Source organism: Canis aureus, chromosome 11, assembly GCF_053574225.1.
Source record: "Canis aureus isolate CA01 chromosome 11, VMU_Caureus_v.1.0, whole genome shotgun sequence".
In the NCBI taxonomy this organism is placed as follows: domain Eukaryota; kingdom Metazoa; phylum Chordata; class Mammalia; order Carnivora; family Canidae; genus Canis; species Canis aureus.
Genome location: NC_135621.1, coordinates 3,511,324 through 3,527,911, shown reverse-complemented (window position 1 = coordinate 3,527,911; position 16,588 = coordinate 3,511,324). Strand labels below are relative to the sequence as shown.

Below are 16,588 nucleotides of genomic sequence, written 5' to 3'. Positions count from 1 at the left end.
CCACCTTGTCAGGGTCCAGTGCAAAGTCAGCGTCCAGTAGGCCCCCCACATCATCAGGCTCCCCGCCTTCATACATCTTATAGGTGGGGTTCCCAATCTCCACATTCATGGCCCCATTGGTCATCCGCTGGTGCTGGAAGCCCTTAGCCCTGGGGGAAGCAGGATTATGAGGGCTCGGGGATCCTGGGGTGGGGCAGGGCTCAGGGGGGTAATATAATAGCCAGAATTCTCCAGACTCTGCACAACTCACCCTCGGACCCGCCGCTTGTACCAGAATACCACTCCAGCGACCAGCAGCATCAGCAGCAGCAGCAGCAGAGGGATTAGGATGGAGGCCATATCTGGAGGGGGGAAACTGAGTCAGGGAGCTTCAGGGAAGCAGGAGGCCCGAATCCCCCTTCTCCAGGCCCCCAAGCCTCCGTCTCTCCAGCCCCTGCCACTTACGTCCAGGCTGCTGCTGGCTGACCACCTGCTCCTCGCACCGGGGCCCTGCCATGTGGGGTGGACACCTGTGGACAGGAGGGGCAGACCTAAGTAGGCATGACCTCCACAGCCACAGCTGCCAGGGCACGGGGAGGGGCCACAGGGTCCCGAGTGTCCCGCTCAGGTGTGGGGAGGGGCAGGGCTGAGCTAGCTCTCAGGAAGGCTCAGGTTCAACTCACTGGCACTCGGGCATCATTTTGCTGTTCATGGTGCAGGAGCCACCATTGCTGCAGTGGCCGACGCAGGTCAGGCAGCTGGGGGCCACCCGGCCGTCAGAGCAGCTGCAGGAAGGAGTGACAGGTTGGGTGGGCTGGGAAGGGGTGTCTGAGGTGCCCAGGAAGGGGCAGGCCAGGGGGCGGGCCCCACTCACTTGCAGGTGACGTCCCCACTCTGCTTGTTGACCACACAGGCTCCGTCGAGACAGCGGCTGCACTTGTTTACCTCACACCTTGGTCCCTCGAAGTAGGCGGTGCAGCGGCACTGCCGGGAGCCGTCGGCGGCCATGTGGCAGGTGCCAAAGTTCTCACAGTAGCCGGAGCACTGCCCTGTGGTCGGGTCGGAGAGGAGGTGCCTCAAGCGCCACCCTCACGAGGGCCCTGCACAGTTTGGGGGGGGGGCTGGACACCTGAGGGGACCCCCCAGGTCTTTTAGGTGACTCCCACCTCTTCCTGAGCCTCCTATGGCCCCACCTGTCGCAGACTCAGAGCATGAGGACACCCCAAGCATCCTGACAGGGCACAGCTTTCCCTGGAATAATCCCGATGCCAGAAGGCTCACCACCTCGGGGGATGCGTGCAGATACCCCTATGGGGGTGCAACTTGAGGCTGCTTGAGTCGTGATTGGCCTCCCTCCCTAAAGTATGCCCCTGTGACCACCGGCCGAGGCGCTAGGTCCCCCGGTGCACCCGTCCCCTCCTCTGGGCCCAGGGATGGCTCACTCACGGTACTGGCAGCGGTCCCCCAGGAAGCCAGGTAGACATCGGCACTGGGGCTGGTTGCCCTGGTTGACGGTGCAGGTGCTGTTGTTGGCACAGTAGCCCGCACACACCTGCTGGGTGCATTTTGGGCCCGTGAAGCCCGTGGGGCACCGGCACGTGGGCATGCCTGGCGGGAGAGGATGTGTGAGCAGGGCGGTGGCCCCCGAGGCGCCGGGCCCGTGCGGGAGAGCAGGCCTAGGAGCGCCCAGGTGGACGGCGGCGGGCAGAGGGCCGGGCCCTGGGGCTACGGGCTGGAGTGGTGCAGGGAGGTGAATGAGGGGGGACGGGGGCTGAGGGTTCGCCTGATGTGGATGCTGGGCCCAGGGGTGGGGGGCTGACAGGTTGGGGCCCTGGGCTCAAGGAGCCGGAAACAGTCTCGGCAGGAGAACGGATGGCCCTACCGGAGGGGGAGGCAGCGCAGGTGCCTCCATTGCGACAGTATTCCCAGCACTGGTCCAGCTCACACTTGTCGCCTGTGTACCGGGGCTGGCAGCGGCACTTGGGCTGCCTCCGCGCATTGAGGAAGCAGCTGCCACCATTGAAGCACTGCAGGTTACAGGTTCCGGGTCGAGGCGCTGCAGGAAGGACCATCAGGGCACAGAGCCAGGGAAGGGGGGGATTCAGGGGTCGCAGGGCAGGGGGTCCTGGGGCCAGGGAGTGGGGACATGGGAGGGGCACGAGCGTACCATCTGGTGGGGGCGTTGGCGAGGGCACAGCCACACAGGTGCCATTGTCCAGCCGCTTCCCGTTGGGACAGGTGCATACAGGCCCACTGGGGCTCAGCAGGCAGAGCCACTCACACTTCTTGCGGTCACAGGGGTTGGTCACTGCAGGTGTGGGCAGGGGTGGCAGGATGCTGAGCCTGTGGGCCCAGAGCCTCCCCCCACTCACCGGGACCTGCAGCTGGAGCCCGGACACTGCCCCCAGGATGCTACGCCTACCTTCAGGCTGCTTGTGTTGGTGGTACAGGACCACGTCAGAGGCGTGGCTCAGGCCCCCCGTCAGGTTGATCAGGGGGCTGTGTCCAAACTTATGGATCTTGAAAACACGATTATTAATGTAGGTGACGCCATAGATGTAATCCTCAAAGACATCGATGCTGAAGGGGTGACTTAGGCCTGGGGACAGAGGTAGACTCAGAGGGGACTCGGGCCCTGGTCACTCCCCAGGTCACTGGCTCCCGTGGCTCCCATGGCTCCCAGGCACCCCAAACTCAACACATCCCAAACAGAACTCCCCCCAACCCGTTCCTCCTCCTGTGGCCACTATTGGCTAAAGGCCTCATCAGTCCTAGACTTCCGGGATCAGGACCGACTTCTGCTCCCTCTCCCCACATTTACTAAGCTCCTCCTCCGCCTCTGTTGCCTCCATGCAGCTTAATACTCATTGTAGAATGAGTGCATGGGCAAGCGAGCTGGAGGGTGCAGGGCTGGTACACAGGGAGTCCAGCAGGTGGGTGGCAGCGGGGGGCGGCCGCGGCTGGAAGGCACTGCAGGACGGACGGCTGGACACCAGAATGAGGAGGATGACCCAGGTGCTGGGTGAGGCCTTGGACTCAGTGGGGAGGACAAGAGGCCCAAGGGCAGGGCTGGTGGAGGCTGTTCGCCAATGCTGACCTCGTTTGCTGTCAGCGGCCACAATGGGGTCCGTGCCATTGAGCCGGATGCTGCCGATAACTGAGAGCTTGGCATCTGCCCAGTAGAGCCGTTCATTGTGATAATCCACAGCCAGGCCTGGGGGGAGGCAGAGAGCACTGTGAAGGCCCAGCCTTCCCCACCGTGGGCTTGAGGAAAAGCAGAACTGTCTCCATGCTTGGGCAGCTCTGTCCCGTTCCCACAACTGCTCCTCGTCACTTCTGGGAAAAGGCCCCACAACTCATTGTCCATCCCAGTCCAAGCGCCTTCTCCTCCTAGCTTTTATGGGACCTCAGGCCCAACAAGCACACTCCTCCTCCACCCCCTGCCCCCTACTGCCACAGACCTGTGGGCCACTGGATGTTGTCCTGCACCAGTGTCTCTCGAAGGGTCCCGTCCATTGCTGCTGTTTCAATTTTGGGGTGATTCCCCCAGTCTGACCAGTACATAGTGCTGGGGAAGGAGAAGTCAGTGTGAGTAGGACCCGAGGCTGCCAAAGGAGGCTGAGCAATGTGGGCCACCAGGTTATGGCCTGGGAACAGGACTGCTGGGTATTGGGAGGGGGGTGTTCTACTTCCTCCAGAGAAAACCAGGGGGGTCAGCTCTCTACCCAGGTTAAGGATCTTTTACCCTGAAACCACTATCTGCTAATCTGGGGTCATCAAAGTGGTCAGAGCTGCCCCCTGGAGCAAAGAAGCTGGAACCTGGCCCCACATGAGAGCCAGCCAAGTGGAAGTCAGGCCCCTCCCCGAGCAGGCCAACTGGGAGTTCCGGGCAAAGGCAGCACTGGGGAGGGGCGGCACTGGGGGCGGCTGAAGACCCAAGGCCAGAGGAGGACTCTAATCTCAAGATGGTCTGGAAGGGGAAGGATGTGCTTGGGGATGCTGGGTACCTGGCTTCCCGCCCCTCCCCCACCATCCCAGGGGCTTCCTAGCACCACCCGGTGCCCCCCCCAGGGGTCCCCTGCACACCCCCTCAGCGGGTCCACCACAATGGCGTGGGGCTCGTCGATCATGCCCGAGATGAGTGTCTTGCGGTTCTCGCCCTTCATCTGTGCAACCTCAATCACATCTCGGCCCGAGTCAGTCCAGTACACGTTCCCAGCCACCCAGTCGACGGCGATACCCCTTGGCATCTTGAGTCCTGAAATCTGAATGGGGTAGTGGTGTTGACAATTTCAGGGCCTGCCACCTTCTGGCTTCCTGCTCCTTATCCCCACCACCACCTGTCAGCTTGTCCCTGCTAAAATGTCATCCCAGATGGAGAGCCAGTTCTCTGAGTTTGAAGAGATTCACTGACCCTCATCTTACGGGCCATACTCAGAGCTTTCCCGTTTTGCTGGATTAGATATTATTATCTTGCTCTACTGAGGAACAAAGTGAGGCCCAAAAAGGTCAGATAAGGGCACCTGGGTGGCTAAGTTGGTTAAGTGTCTGCCTTCAGCTCAGGTCATGATCCTGGGGTCCTGGGATGGAGCCCTGCAACGGGGCTCCCTGCTCAGTGGGGAGTCTGCTTCTCCCTCTGCCCCTCCCCCCACTTTCTCTCTCTCTTTCTCTCTCTCTCTCTTTTTTTCTCTCAAATAAAATCTTCAAACAAAAACCAAAGAGGTCAAATAGGTGGCCAAGACTGACACGGTGGGCAGCAGTGCCAATCAATCAGGAGTTGAATGTGGCTGCGATGCTCAAGGAACTGTATGTACCCTGCCTCCTGGGGCTGCAGCGTGACAGGGCCAACCACTCACAACTGGCCTTGCTCTGTGTGCCTGTCCTTGTGCCCACAATGTAATCCTGATGGCCCTGCCCTCCAGTCTCACCCTTTGCCCCCTGCCACTATCCTTTCCAAACTCTGCTCTGAGCCATCCAATCTGTGTAGGTCCCATCCCAGGCAGGGTGCTCACATTGAGGTGGGTGACACCCCGGTCAATCTGTCGCCGGTGGCGGTTGGAAGTGGTGGGAGGCGCGGCAGGGGGTAGGCTGCGGTAGGAGATGGTGCCTGTGTGCCAGTTGGTCCAATAGACACGGCCAGCCTTGACATGGACATCCATGGCATCGATGCGGACGCTCTCATCACCCTGGAAGGCCTGCTCATAAGCCGAATGGGGGTGGCTGGGGAACAGGCTGCGGATCTCATTGTCGTCGGCGATGTAGAGGACTTGATACTCAGAGCCTGCAGGGGCAAGAGGCCAGCTGTCGGGTCGGGGGAACCGGGGAGCGGGGAGGCAGAGGCAGGAGGCCGGGGTGGGGGATGACGAGCCTGGTGCCAGGATGTGCTCCCTCCCCTCTCCTTCCCTGAGCTAATCTGGGATGACCTGCTGCTCCAGAAAACCTTCTCTGCCGCTCCAGCCCCAGGGACTTCGTCTCTGCATGGCCACTGGCTGGCCTCACCACTCTGCTACATGCTGTCTGATATGTGCTCTTGGGGGCAGAGTGGGGCTGCACATATGTACATGTGTGCGTGGATGTGTGTGCATGGGGGCTCGGGGGTGTAGGTGTGCATCAAAGCACATGGAGGAGTAGATCTGGCATGTTCTCATTGCCCATCAAAAAGGTAAATATAGGGGGCAGCTCGGGTGGCTCAGCGTTTTAGCGCCACCTTCAGCCCAGGATGTGATCCTGGAGACCCGGGATCGAGTCCTGTGTCAGGCTCCCTGCATGGAGCCTGCTTCTCCCTCTGCCTGTGTCTCTCCCTCTCTTTCTCTCTCTCTCTGTGTCTCTCATGAATAAATAAATAAAATCTTTAAAAAAAGGTAAATATATGAGATTATGGTTGTGTTAACTCAATGAAAAGAAACTTTTCACAAAGTGTACATATATCAAATCATCACCTTACGAATATCTGACAATTGTCAATTATACCCCAATAAAGCTTTTTCAAATATTTTAAAATATTATTTTCAAATAAAAAGCAAAAGGGGTCCATGTGAATTGTGTGGTGATGCGTCTGTGTGCTCTCCTCCTGGGGACAGTGGGTGAGGAGGCACCTGTGGGATAGAGGTGTGCTGCCCCGCCCCAAACTTCCTCAGATGAGCCAACCCCCCGAACCAGCACCCTCTGCACCGTGGCCAGCCTGGGAGCCGGCAGCTGTGCGGATACCTTTGCGGATGCGTCTGGGGTTTGGTGCTTGGACAGGTGTCCGCACAGTGTCAGCAGGGAAGCATCCGCATCCCCTCCCACATCAGCACCCTTTTACACCCTGGTGCCTCGCAGCCCCACCCACTCCTTCGGTTCTCTCCGCAGACAGGTAGGTGTAGGTGGTACCTTCGGCCTTGCAGGTGTTGTGTGTCTTCATGAAGTTGCGAGCGCAGCTGCAGAGGTGGCCACCCTTGGTATTGTTGCAGAGCTGTGAGCAGGTGCCGAAGCGCAGGCACTCGTTGATGTCTGGGGGTTACATGGGAGGGTCACAGAGGGTCTGGGTTTCCGCCCGCCCCCTCCGAGTCCCGCCTTCCTACCCTGGCATCCGGGCTGGCCAGGCACGGTGTGGAAGCCAGAGCGGCAGGCACAGTAGGCGGCTTTCTCGGTGCGCACGCAGCGGGCCTCGTCCCCACAGATGCTGGCGTTGGTGGCACAGCTGGTCAGCTTGGGGTCTGTGGGGGATAGAGCGGGTCCCCTGACCTGAGCCACCCTCGGCCTGGGCCTCCGCCCCTCGGCAGGCGCCTGCCCCGCAGCCCAGCCCGGCGGCTTACCGATGCTGCAGTCCTCCTCGTCAGAGCCGTCCCCGCAGTCGTCGAACATGTTGCAGCGCAGCGAGGAGGAAAGGCAGCGCTGGTTCCGGCACAGAAACTCCTTCTTGTCTTTGCAGTGGGGGGTCTGGGCCGTGGGGGGCTCTGGGGAAGGTGGGGGCTTCAGATCTGGCTATTCACCACCACGGCCTACCCCGCCCCACCCCGCCCCAGGGCCCAGGGACCCCGGGGCTGTTTGTCATTCAGAGTCCTAGTCTCCACCTAGAGACCTAGGTGCCAGGAAGCCTCCAGGGGCTTCTCTCTCCTAAGGAAGGGCCCCCAGGCTCCCCCTCCCCAGGCGTAGTTCCCACTTGGCCCACCCCCATCCCTGTGCAGCACCCAAACTACCGAGCACTGCCTCCCCCATGCCCTCCGGCGCCAGGCTCCCTCCCCGGGCTCCCTGCTCACCACAGTCCTCCTCGTCTGTCCCGTCCCCACAGTTGTCGGTGCCATCACATTGGCGCCCGATCCACAGGCAGACTCGGTCGTTCTTGCAACGGAAGGGCCGGTTAGGAGGACACACAAACCGGGCTGCAGCGGTGGGAGGCGACAGGGCCAGAATCAGCTGGGGAGGCAGGCCTGGAGCCCCGGGGGGAGTGGGGAGCGTGAGAGCCCGGCCCCTGCCCCAGGGCCCCGCCCCCGTCTCACCGCACTCCTCGGGGTTTTCATCGGAGTTGTCCCCGCAGTCGTCCTCGCCATCGCACTTCCAGGCCAGTGGCTTACACAGAGTGTTGTTGCACTGGAACTCGTCCAGGGGGCAGGTCCGCACTGGGCACCGGAGGCGGCGGGCAAAGAGCCAAGAATGAGCCCTGTGCCCTAGGCTGGCTGCTGGAGGCAGGGCCTTGCCGCCTCCCTTCCCTCCACAGGTGGAGGCCCAGAGGGATCACCGGGGCGTGTACAGCCCGAAAGAGCCCAGGGCTCCTAATTTTCCACCAGCCAGGCAGCTGAGCAGAACTGCCTCCTCTGGTATTTAGGGGAGAAGAAGAGGACTTTTGGGGGAAGCATGTCCAGAGAGGTCCAGTGGACCCTCTTTCTCCGGTGGTCATGGCAGGGCATCCGGGCCTACTGTAGTTCAGTGGCAGGCTGTGCCAGGAGTCAGGAGGCATAGGTCCCAGCCCTCCAGGGCAGAGCCAGTGTCTGCCCTCGCTGTCGCGGAGACCTCTGCTCCAAGCCCCAGACTTCTCCTACCCAAGCTTTCCAGTGTCCCTGGGCCACTGAGCCCTGGCAGGTCAGCCAAGGGCCGGCGCTGCTTCGTTACCCCGGAACAGGGAACTAAGCAGGGCCTGCCCTGTGGGAACTTGTGGGAACTTGTGGGGTGGAGCCCGGATGGCTTTCACCGCGATGGCTTTCTGCTGGAGTTTGGCCCAGCTGGCCCCCTGACTAAGTGCTGTTGTGGAGGGCACAGCTTGCATAGCAGTGTCTGGGGTGCCCTGGGCCTGGCTCCCTGCTCTATCCCCAAAGCCCAGGACAGTATCTGGCACACGGTAGGTGCTTAAGAAAGATTTTGCGTGAACGGTGACTGTAGGAGAGAGAGAATGAGTGACTGGGCCACAGCTGGGGCGGGGGGAGGGGCTCACCGCCAGTGCCACAGGCTTCCTCGTCGCTGCCATCCATGCAATCGGCATCCGCATCACAGCGCCAGCGCAGGGGGATGCAGTGACCGCTCTTGCACTGGAACTGGTCCATGTCACAACGGGGAGTGCAGTCTTTCTGTGGGCATAGGAGCAGGTATCCGGTCAGATCCGCCCCCCCCAGTCCCGCCCTGATCCTTCTGGCCGTCCTGTCCCTCCCCCTCCCTCCTCCTGGTCTCCGGACCCACCGGACCCACCTCATCGGAGCCATCCGCACAGTCGTGATCCCCATCACATTTCCAGCGCCCAGCAATGCAGCGGCCATTGGCGCAGGAGAACTCACTCTCGGAGCAGGGCCGAGGGGCTGGAGGAGGACGGGGGAGAGACAGGGCCCAGGAGGGTGGGCGTGGGGACTCTCCAGCCCTCGAGGGAGCAATATCACCCATCCCTGTGTCTCTGAAAGCCACCGGTGACTGGCATAATGACCAAGATGCTCAGCCAGAACTGGCCGCCCTCATGGGACCAGCTGGGTCGGAGGGGGCTCACACTTACCCCTCTGGGCTAGACCCACGAGAAAGGGCATGGGTCCCTGGCTCTGCCCTCAGACAGACTTGTGGGGGGGCCGAGGGGACAGGAGAGGGACAAGACCACGAAGACAAGCACCAGGGTTCCAGGAGAGGCCAGTAAAGGATGATGGGCTGAGGCACAGCACAGGGATGGGGGGCTCTGGGGCAGTGGCACGGGGTGTGGTGGGAGCACGGGCACATCAGAGACACCTACCTCTGTAACCCCGAGAGGACAGTGTGAAAATGGAGAGAAACATGAGATGAGGTGAAATGGCACAAACTCAAATACACGACATGGAGCGGGGTGGGGTGGGGTGAGCAGGGAGGGGGCACCTGACCCCCAGTCCTGGGAGGTGGCCACCTGCCCTGTGTGGCCTGTTGGGAGCAGGGGTGCAGAGGAGGGAGGTGCCCCGGTCCGGGGGTGGGGTGGGGTGCCTGCGGGGCAGGGTGGGGACATACTGCAGCTCTCCTCGTCTGAATTGTCCCCACAGTCGTTGTCGTAATCGCACTGCCAGCGGCCTGGCACGCAACGGTTGTTCTTGCAGCGGAACTGGTAGGGCTCACAGGTACGCTCGTCTACGGGAGGCAAGATTGGGGGGCAAATATTGGGGCAGTCAGGGACTGAGTGGGGGCAGGCATGAAGGTTTCAGGCAGCCCTGGGCAGGATGGCCGGGAGTGGGAGCAAGGACAGCAAGCGGGAGGCCCAGCAACGTTCTGAGACGTGGGGTCCGGGGAGGTTATGAGGCAGGAGGGGGCAGGAGCCGGGAGGAGCTACCCCGGGGAGGGGACCCACACAGCTCCCAGTGGGTGGGCAGAGAAGATTCCACACAGGTGTATGCTGTTGAGGGGGCAGGGATGGGGACTCAGATGGGAGGTGGTGGGCACAGGAGGCCGGGCCGGATGGCCTTCCCCTGAGAGCTGGGTCTCGGGGAGCCTCACCACACTCTTCCTTTGGCTCGTCGGAGCCGTCCCCACAGTCATCCTCTCCGTCACACTTCCAGCGTGCGGGGATACAGCGGCCCGAGTCCTTGCAGCGGAACTCATCCACTCCGCAGGTCATCTGGGCTGCAAGGGGTGGCGGGTGGTGAGGGGGCGGCTCCTTGCAGGAGCCGGGCCGCTGAGGGCGGTGGGGTGGGGGGGACAGCAGACACTGCGGAGGGAAGGTGGGGTCCGGGGGCACCAGGCAACTCACTGCAGTTGGCGGGCTCATCGCTGCCGTCCACACAGTCGTTGTCCCGGTCACAGACCCAGACTCGGGGGATGCAGCGCTTGGTGATGGAGCACTGGAACTGGTTGGGGGCACAGGTGACCTCGGCTGCAGAGCGGAGAGAGAATGAGACTCCGCCCATTCCGTTCCACCCCCGTTCGGATCACCACATCCTCCCTCTTCCAAGCTCTGGCCCTGGTCCCGCCAGCAGTTTCTTAGGAGAAGGAGATGGTTTATCCCCAACTTTGTTTGGTGCTTCTTTGTCTGCACACCCTATGCCCAGTGCCATGATTTCAGGAGCAAGCCGTGTCACACCCAGTATCATTCATGTGGCCCATCTGATAACGTTAGTTGAGGGCGGCACGGCCCTGGAAGGAGGGGCAGGTAGATGTCACCGGTGTGTTCCTGTGCCTGTGTCACCAGCCCACCCCCTGCCCACGGCCTCAGGCACTCACGGCAGTCCCTCTCGTCCTCCCCGTCCCCGCAGTTGTCTTGCCCATTGCAACGGAAGATGCCAGGAATGCAGCGGTTGGTGTTGGTGCACTTGAACTGACTGGGCAAGCAGACGTGGATATCTGTGGGAGGTAGGAGGGAGGGGAGGGTAACCATGGGAGGGCAGAGGATTGGGGGGGCAGGAAGGGGGCACCCCACCCCCTCAGCCAGAGCCCAGCCTGGAGAGGAGGCTACTGTGGGCTGAGCTTCCTTGAGTGTAGTATGAAACCTCCAAACCCCAGGGAGGGAGAAGGTGGGGGGAAGAAGGAGGGCAGCCAGTGGCCGGGCAGCCCTTTACCGCAGTTGGCCTCATCACTGTTGTCCTGGCAGTCGTTGTCCCCGTCACAGATGAAGGCAGGGTTTGTGCAGATGCCTGTGGAACACTGGAACTGCCCTGGGCGGCACTTGAACTCAGCTGCCAGGAGGGGAGCCTCAGAGTCAGAAGGGCTGGGGCTGGGCGTGGCCCCTCAGAGCTTGGGGTAGGGTGGTTAGGCTGCCCCAACGCAGGACCCTCTTGCCACCCCTGCTCTGGGCACTTACGGCAGTCCGGGGGCTCGTCCGAGTGGTCCCCGCAATCGTCCTCTGTGTCACACTTCCACCAGAAGGGAATGCACTTGTCGTTCTTGCACACAAACTGGAGGGCAGGTGGGGGCAAGAGGGGTTGGTGGGGGTCTGGGGAACTCAGGAGGTTTTCTTTTGAGGGGCTGGGAGGATCAGGGTATTTTGTGGGGGGGCTGAGCTGGATGGAAGTTTGGGGTATGACGAATGCAGGAAGGCCAGGTGAGGGGGTATCTGGGCGGGGCTCAGGGTGGGAGGCACTGGTGAGGGAGGGTCAGGGTTAGGATGTGGGGATGTTTGTGTGAGGTGACAGGTATAAAAATATTGCTGTGGGGAGACAAGAGGTAGGCAAGAAATGTGGGGGCATTAGCGTGGAAAAACCAGATGCATGAGGACATTAGAGCGGGTGTTGGGGTCCGAGGAGGAGTGGGGGTACTGGTGTGGGGGTTCGGGGAACGAGGCGTCGGTGAATGGGCGTCAAGGGGACGAGCCTCACCTGGCTTGCTGTGCAGTTGGACACACAGGTGCGCCCATCGCTGCCCAGGTAGAAGTTGGTGGGACAGGCACATTTGTGGCCTCCCCCAGGGGACAGCAGGCACAGGTTGCTGCAGCCACCATTGTTGACCTTGCAGGGGTGATTGGGTACTGCCGGAGACAAAGTGGCTAAAGCGCCAGCCGACTGGGCCCAGTTTATGGGCCCTGGCTCCCCGAGCCACTGGCCCCTGCAGAGGGAGGGCGGCACTCACTGGTGCCACGTTTTCCGGTCCTGAAGGCTGCTCAGCCCCACCCTATCCTGGCAGAGGTAGGATGGGTCCAAATCCTACTCATCTAAGAGGAGGCTGAAGCCAGAGAAAGGCGAGGACTCTTCTTGAGGTCCCAGGATCAGGCCAGCCCTGCAGCCTCATACGCTGCCTCGCCGGGGCCCTCCCTCAGTTATGGCCTGCCTGCCTTTGGGGTCCTGCACCCGGACCCTCCCTGGTTCACCGGCCTTGGGAGCTCGCTGCTACAGGACTGGTGGGCTGCACCCGGGCTGGGCGGCAGCTCCTGAGAGCCAGGCCGTGGCCCATCCACAGCCTCCCTCATCTCCCCGGGTCTGCCAAGCACTTCTCAGGCAATGCTGGAGGAGGGGTGGGCGGCAACCAGTCCTGTTGGGCCCCTCCTGCAGGGGCCCCTCATGCCAGGCTCACCCTCCATCTGCTCCCACCCCTTGGCCGCTCACCGTCTGGCTGGCGCAAGGCGTGGAAGACATGCAGATCCATGGGCCGGTGCAGGGTGCTGATGAGGAGCGTCTTGTTGGTGCCCATGGTCTTGTGGGCTCGGTTGATGGACTTTGTCTCCCAGTCGGTCCAGTAGACGTAGTCCTCAAACAGGGTCAGCGCGAAGATGTGCGGGATGTCCTGGCTCAGCACTGCAGACAGGGGAGGGAACAGACCCAGCAGCTGGTCAGTACCTTCCCTGCTAGACGCCCTTAACCCCACAACAGCCCTCTGGCCGCTGGCCCTGGGTCCAGGGGGTTAAGTGGCTTCCCAAAGTTGCGTAGCTAGTAAGTGGCAGAGCTGGAACTCAAACTCAGGCCTTCTGACAGCACGTTCCTACTCTGTAATATAGGATTCCCTGTGCTGATGTTCCCTGATACCCCACTTCCCACTCTTGCCTTTCTCGTGGCCCTGAACTGTGCATAGGAAGGGATCTCTCTTTCTCCTTCCCGAGGTAGCAGATAGAGGCCTCGGGGCTGGGCTTGTCCAGGGGGCATCAGCTGGGGTGCTCTCGACCCCCATAACCCCTGGTGTGGTGTCCTCAGACTATGCCCTCTAACTTTTAATCCTATACTCTTGCCCCCAAGGCCCGATCCTCTGTAGCTGCAGACACCCCCATCCCGCAGGTCTGTGGTGCCCGCACAGCCTCACTGGCATACTGACCGACATGGCGATTAGAGCCATCCAGGCTGGCAAACTCAATGTAGTCCTCACGGGCATCGGCCCAGTAGATGCGCTCGGTGACGTAGTCCAGTGTCAGGCCGTTGGGCCACGTGATCTTGGTGTCCACGATGACACTACGGCCAGACCCATCCATGCCTATCCGGCCGATCAGTGAGTGGTCACCCCAGTCTGTCCAGTACAGGTACCTGGCAGGTGGGTGGGCAGTGAGCCCCAAGAGATCCAGCGACTGGTCCCACTGGGAGCCTGTGGGGAGGCTGGGCCTGGATGCCTGAGCACACTGCTTGCTTTCAGGGGCTCCCCCAACCCTCCTTGCCCGCATACCCGTTCTGTACATCCACCACCAGAGCCCTGGGCTCACGGAGGCCTGAGCTGACCAGCACCGTCCGGTAGGCCCCGTTGAGCTTGGACACTTCGATGGTGTCCCGGCCTTTGTCACACCAGTAAAGGTTGCCGCCCACCCAGTCCACAGCCAGTCCGTCGGGGTTGCTGAGGCCTGTCCGATGCAGCACCTGTGGGCAGGAGCAGTGAAGGAAGAGCTCTGGGTGACCTGGGGTAGGACCTCTGGGGCCTAGTCTCTCTGGGGCCCAGCCTCCCTCAGGTGTGAAGTAGAGCTGCCTCCCCCTGCTTGGCAGGGGGGGCAACGGGCCTGGTGTCAGCGGAGGCTCTAGGACAGGGGTCTCCAGATGAGAGAGACTGCACCCCAAACCCCACAGTGCCTGGGGACATCAACTTAAGAGAGGTCAGCCATAGGAGGGATGCTACTGATAACTAGGAGAAGAGCAGAAGGAATCTGACTTCACTCTCTGAGCTTGGACGGGAGGGAGAAGCCAGGACGAGCAGAGTGTGCAGGGACTCCGTGGGGAAGGGGCAGAAGAAAGAATTCAGTGGGATGCGTGGGGTGAAGGTGAGATGGCCTCGAGACAGCCCTCTTGGGAGGGAGCGCTCTGGGGAGGGCGAACGGGCGGGCAGATCTCTGGCCTCCCCGGCTGACCTGCACGTTGCTCCCATTCAGGTGCATTCTTCGAATCATGCTGCCCTGGGTTGTCACGTCCGTCCAGTAAATCATCTGCTCTCGGTAGTCAAAGTCCAAAGCCACGGCGTTGTTCAGGCCCTGGATGTGGGGGGAGGGGGGCAGGAGGTTGACAGAATCAGGACACGGGTGGCAGGTGAAGTGGAAGGGGTGACAAGCACGGGCCCAAGTGGGGAGAACGCGGGGGCTATATGGGGCGGGAGAGTGGCTCTGGGCCCGGGAGCCAGGTGGGGTGAGGAGGGCCGGGCCTGGCACCTGTTTGAGCAGCGTGTAGTTGGAGCCATCCAGGTTGAGCTTGCGCAGGTAGTACCGGTTGGCAAAGATCAGGAAGGGCTCCTCGTCTGGAGACAGAGCATCGTGGCTCAGTGGCTCGGCTGCCAGCTGGGCCCGTCCTGCACCCCCGGTCCCCAGCTGCCCGGGCCATCAGATGCCCTCCACGAGCCCGGCTCACCAGTCACAGCCTTGCAGCTGTGGGGGTCGCCACCGCGGGGGGCGTAGCCCTCCACACACAGACACTTGTAGCTGCCGTGCGTGTTGATGCAGCGCTGACTGCAGGGGAACGTGGAGCTGCACTCGTCCACGTCGGCACACGTGCGGCCGTCGTCCTTCAGCCGGAAGCCCGGGCGGCAGCGGCACTGCGGGGCACAGGGAGCCTTGGGCTGGGGCCGGGGCCTCCCGCGCTGGAGCCTGGGGCTCTGGTTCCCTCCACCCCCGAGGCCAGTGGAGTGCGGGGGGGCAGGCAGCAAACCGGCCGTCATGCCCAGTGCCCGGTGCCCACCCCGTTCCTACCCCCAGAGGACGAGGCTGAGGACTCTCCTGTGACCCGGGAGCACTACCTGACAGAGCTGGTCGTGCTCCTCCTCCGAGGCTTTCTTCATGCCCGCAGCTGCCCATCCCCCGGCCCCTCACCTCCGGGCCCTCGGCCCTCCATGTGGCTGAGCTCGGGGCTCAGGCCTTGGGCTGCACCTCTTTTCTAGCTACACTCGCTCCCTTGGGGGTCTTCTCCAGACCCGTGGACTTCAGTGTGTCCGTGGAGTTAACTCCCAGGTTCTGTGCTCCTGTCTGGCCTCTCCTTGAGCAGCATACCCGTACTCCTGGCGCCTCCCTGCCACCTGCACATCCCTCCTTGTCCCGTGGCCCTTGCTGGCTTGAACCCTCTAAAGAGAGGCAGGACCCAAACAAGCAGAGCTTTCGGTTCTGTTCCCCATGGGTCCCCGGGGCCCAGAACAGCACCTGCCAGACTAGGTGTGAATGAGCCCTTGGTGAATGGACAGACGAACGAATGAATGAGCGAGTGACTGAATGGACAGGGGGTGGGGAAAGGGGCTCCTGCCGGCCTCGGGGGGCGTGGGAGCTCCCACTCCGGCGTGGGGCACACCTTGAAGCCAATCTTGAGGTCCTCGCAGTCCTGGCTGCAGCCACTGAGCTTGCGGCTGAGACACTCGTTGACGTGGCAGGCACGCTCGTCGGAGCCGTCCCCGCAGTCGTCCTGGCCGTTGCAGAGCAGCGCCTCGGCCACGCAGCGTCCGCTGCTGCACAGGAACTGTGAGGAGGCGTTGCACTTGTGCTCTGTGGGGGTGCAGGGCAGGTCAGAGGGGGACCACGGGGGTGGGGTGGGGCGAGGTGGGCGGGGCGGGGCAGGCTTCAGGCCCACCTGGGCTGGTGCAGTGCGGGTTCTTGGGGGCCTCGTCGCTCTGGTCGTGGCAGTCATTTTCGCCGTCGCACTCCCACTGGCGGGAGCTCAGGCAGCGCCCGTTGGCACAGCGGAACTCGTTGGGGCCGCAGGTCGGGTACTCTGTGGGGAGAGAGGTGGTTGGCTCCGCAGGACAGGCCGGGCGCAGGGGGGCAGCGTACGCCCCCCCCATGGCCCACCCGCCAGCTCAGCTCACCACACTCGGGGGACTCGTCGGAGCCATCAGTGCAGTCGCGGTCGTGGTCGCACACGAAGTGCTTGGGGATGCACTGGCGGTTCTGGCACATGAACTCGCGGTCGTCGCAGGTGCTGTTGTACACTGTGGACAGAGACGGACATGGCCTCAGCCCCACCTGACCAGCCGCAGGCTGTCACCCGGGACCTCCCTGTGGCCGGAGCGGTAGAAAGAGCAGAGCGCCAGCGCAGAGTCCACACTCCCATCTGGGTTGCGGATAAGGGCTCCACCACTAACCACCTGAGCGACCCCTGCCGGAGCACGTCCCCTCCTTGACCTCAGTTTCCCCTTCTGCAGAGTGGGACTGTGGCCACCTGCCTCCCAGCTCCTCAAGGCCCCTGCCACTCACAGCAGCCAGCTGTGACGCTCTCGTCAGCACCATCAGCACAGTCCTTGTCACCGTCACAGAGCCAGCGCTCGGGGACGCACACGTGGGTGCCGGGGCAGGAGAAGGAGGAGGGGCCGCATGTCTTGCCTTCTGTTG

General features: G+C 62.3%; 1 protein-coding gene across 2 annotated transcripts in view; it reads right to left on the bottom strand.

The window, feature by feature from the left end:
• LRP1 (LDL receptor related protein 1) overlaps positions 1 to 16,588 on the bottom strand; it is an 80,737-nt gene that overhangs the window by 443 nt on the left and 63,706 nt on the right. For both annotated transcript variants that reach the window (XM_077913472.1, XM_077913473.1), the window contains 37 exons: positions 16,454 to 16,582; positions 16,066 to 16,188; positions 15,831 to 15,971; positions 15,555 to 15,745; positions 14,628 to 14,811; positions 14,432 to 14,517; positions 14,138 to 14,257; positions 13,468 to 13,655; positions 13,126 to 13,331; positions 12,426 to 12,614; positions 11,703 to 11,851; positions 11,189 to 11,282; positions 10,947 to 11,063; positions 10,612 to 10,731; positions 10,142 to 10,264; positions 9,889 to 10,014; positions 9,409 to 9,525; positions 8,641 to 8,747; positions 8,390 to 8,522; positions 7,461 to 7,580; positions 7,221 to 7,343; positions 6,777 to 6,917; positions 6,543 to 6,677; positions 6,352 to 6,471; positions 4,992 to 5,260; positions 4,066 to 4,244; positions 3,441 to 3,547; positions 3,077 to 3,193; positions 2,402 to 2,578; positions 2,147 to 2,287; positions 1,862 to 2,035; positions 1,426 to 1,587; positions 854 to 1,028; positions 663 to 764; positions 445 to 509; positions 251 to 341; positions 5 to 149 (listed from right to left, as the gene is read on the bottom strand). In XM_077913472.1, coding sequence (XP_077769598.1) covers positions 5 to 149; positions 251 to 341; positions 445 to 509; positions 663 to 764; positions 854 to 1,028; positions 1,426 to 1,587; positions 1,862 to 2,035; positions 2,147 to 2,287; positions 2,402 to 2,578; positions 3,077 to 3,193; positions 3,441 to 3,547; positions 4,066 to 4,244; positions 4,992 to 5,260; positions 6,352 to 6,471; positions 6,543 to 6,677; positions 6,777 to 6,917; positions 7,221 to 7,343; positions 7,461 to 7,580; positions 8,390 to 8,522; positions 8,641 to 8,747; positions 9,409 to 9,525; positions 9,889 to 10,014; positions 10,142 to 10,264; positions 10,612 to 10,731; positions 10,947 to 11,063; positions 11,189 to 11,282; positions 11,703 to 11,851; positions 12,426 to 12,614; positions 13,126 to 13,331; positions 13,468 to 13,655; positions 14,138 to 14,257; positions 14,432 to 14,517; positions 14,628 to 14,811; positions 15,555 to 15,745; positions 15,831 to 15,971; positions 16,066 to 16,188; positions 16,454 to 16,582 — 5,186 coding nt within the window. The remainder of the gene's footprint in view (positions 1 to 4; positions 150 to 250; positions 342 to 444; positions 510 to 662; positions 765 to 853; positions 1,029 to 1,425; positions 1,588 to 1,861; positions 2,036 to 2,146; positions 2,288 to 2,401; positions 2,579 to 3,076; positions 3,194 to 3,440; positions 3,548 to 4,065; positions 4,245 to 4,991; positions 5,261 to 6,351; positions 6,472 to 6,542; positions 6,678 to 6,776; positions 6,918 to 7,220; positions 7,344 to 7,460; positions 7,581 to 8,389; positions 8,523 to 8,640; positions 8,748 to 9,408; positions 9,526 to 9,888; positions 10,015 to 10,141; positions 10,265 to 10,611; positions 10,732 to 10,946; positions 11,064 to 11,188; positions 11,283 to 11,702; positions 11,852 to 12,425; positions 12,615 to 13,125; positions 13,332 to 13,467; positions 13,656 to 14,137; positions 14,258 to 14,431; positions 14,518 to 14,627; positions 14,812 to 15,554; positions 15,746 to 15,830; positions 15,972 to 16,065; positions 16,189 to 16,453; positions 16,583 to 16,588) is intronic.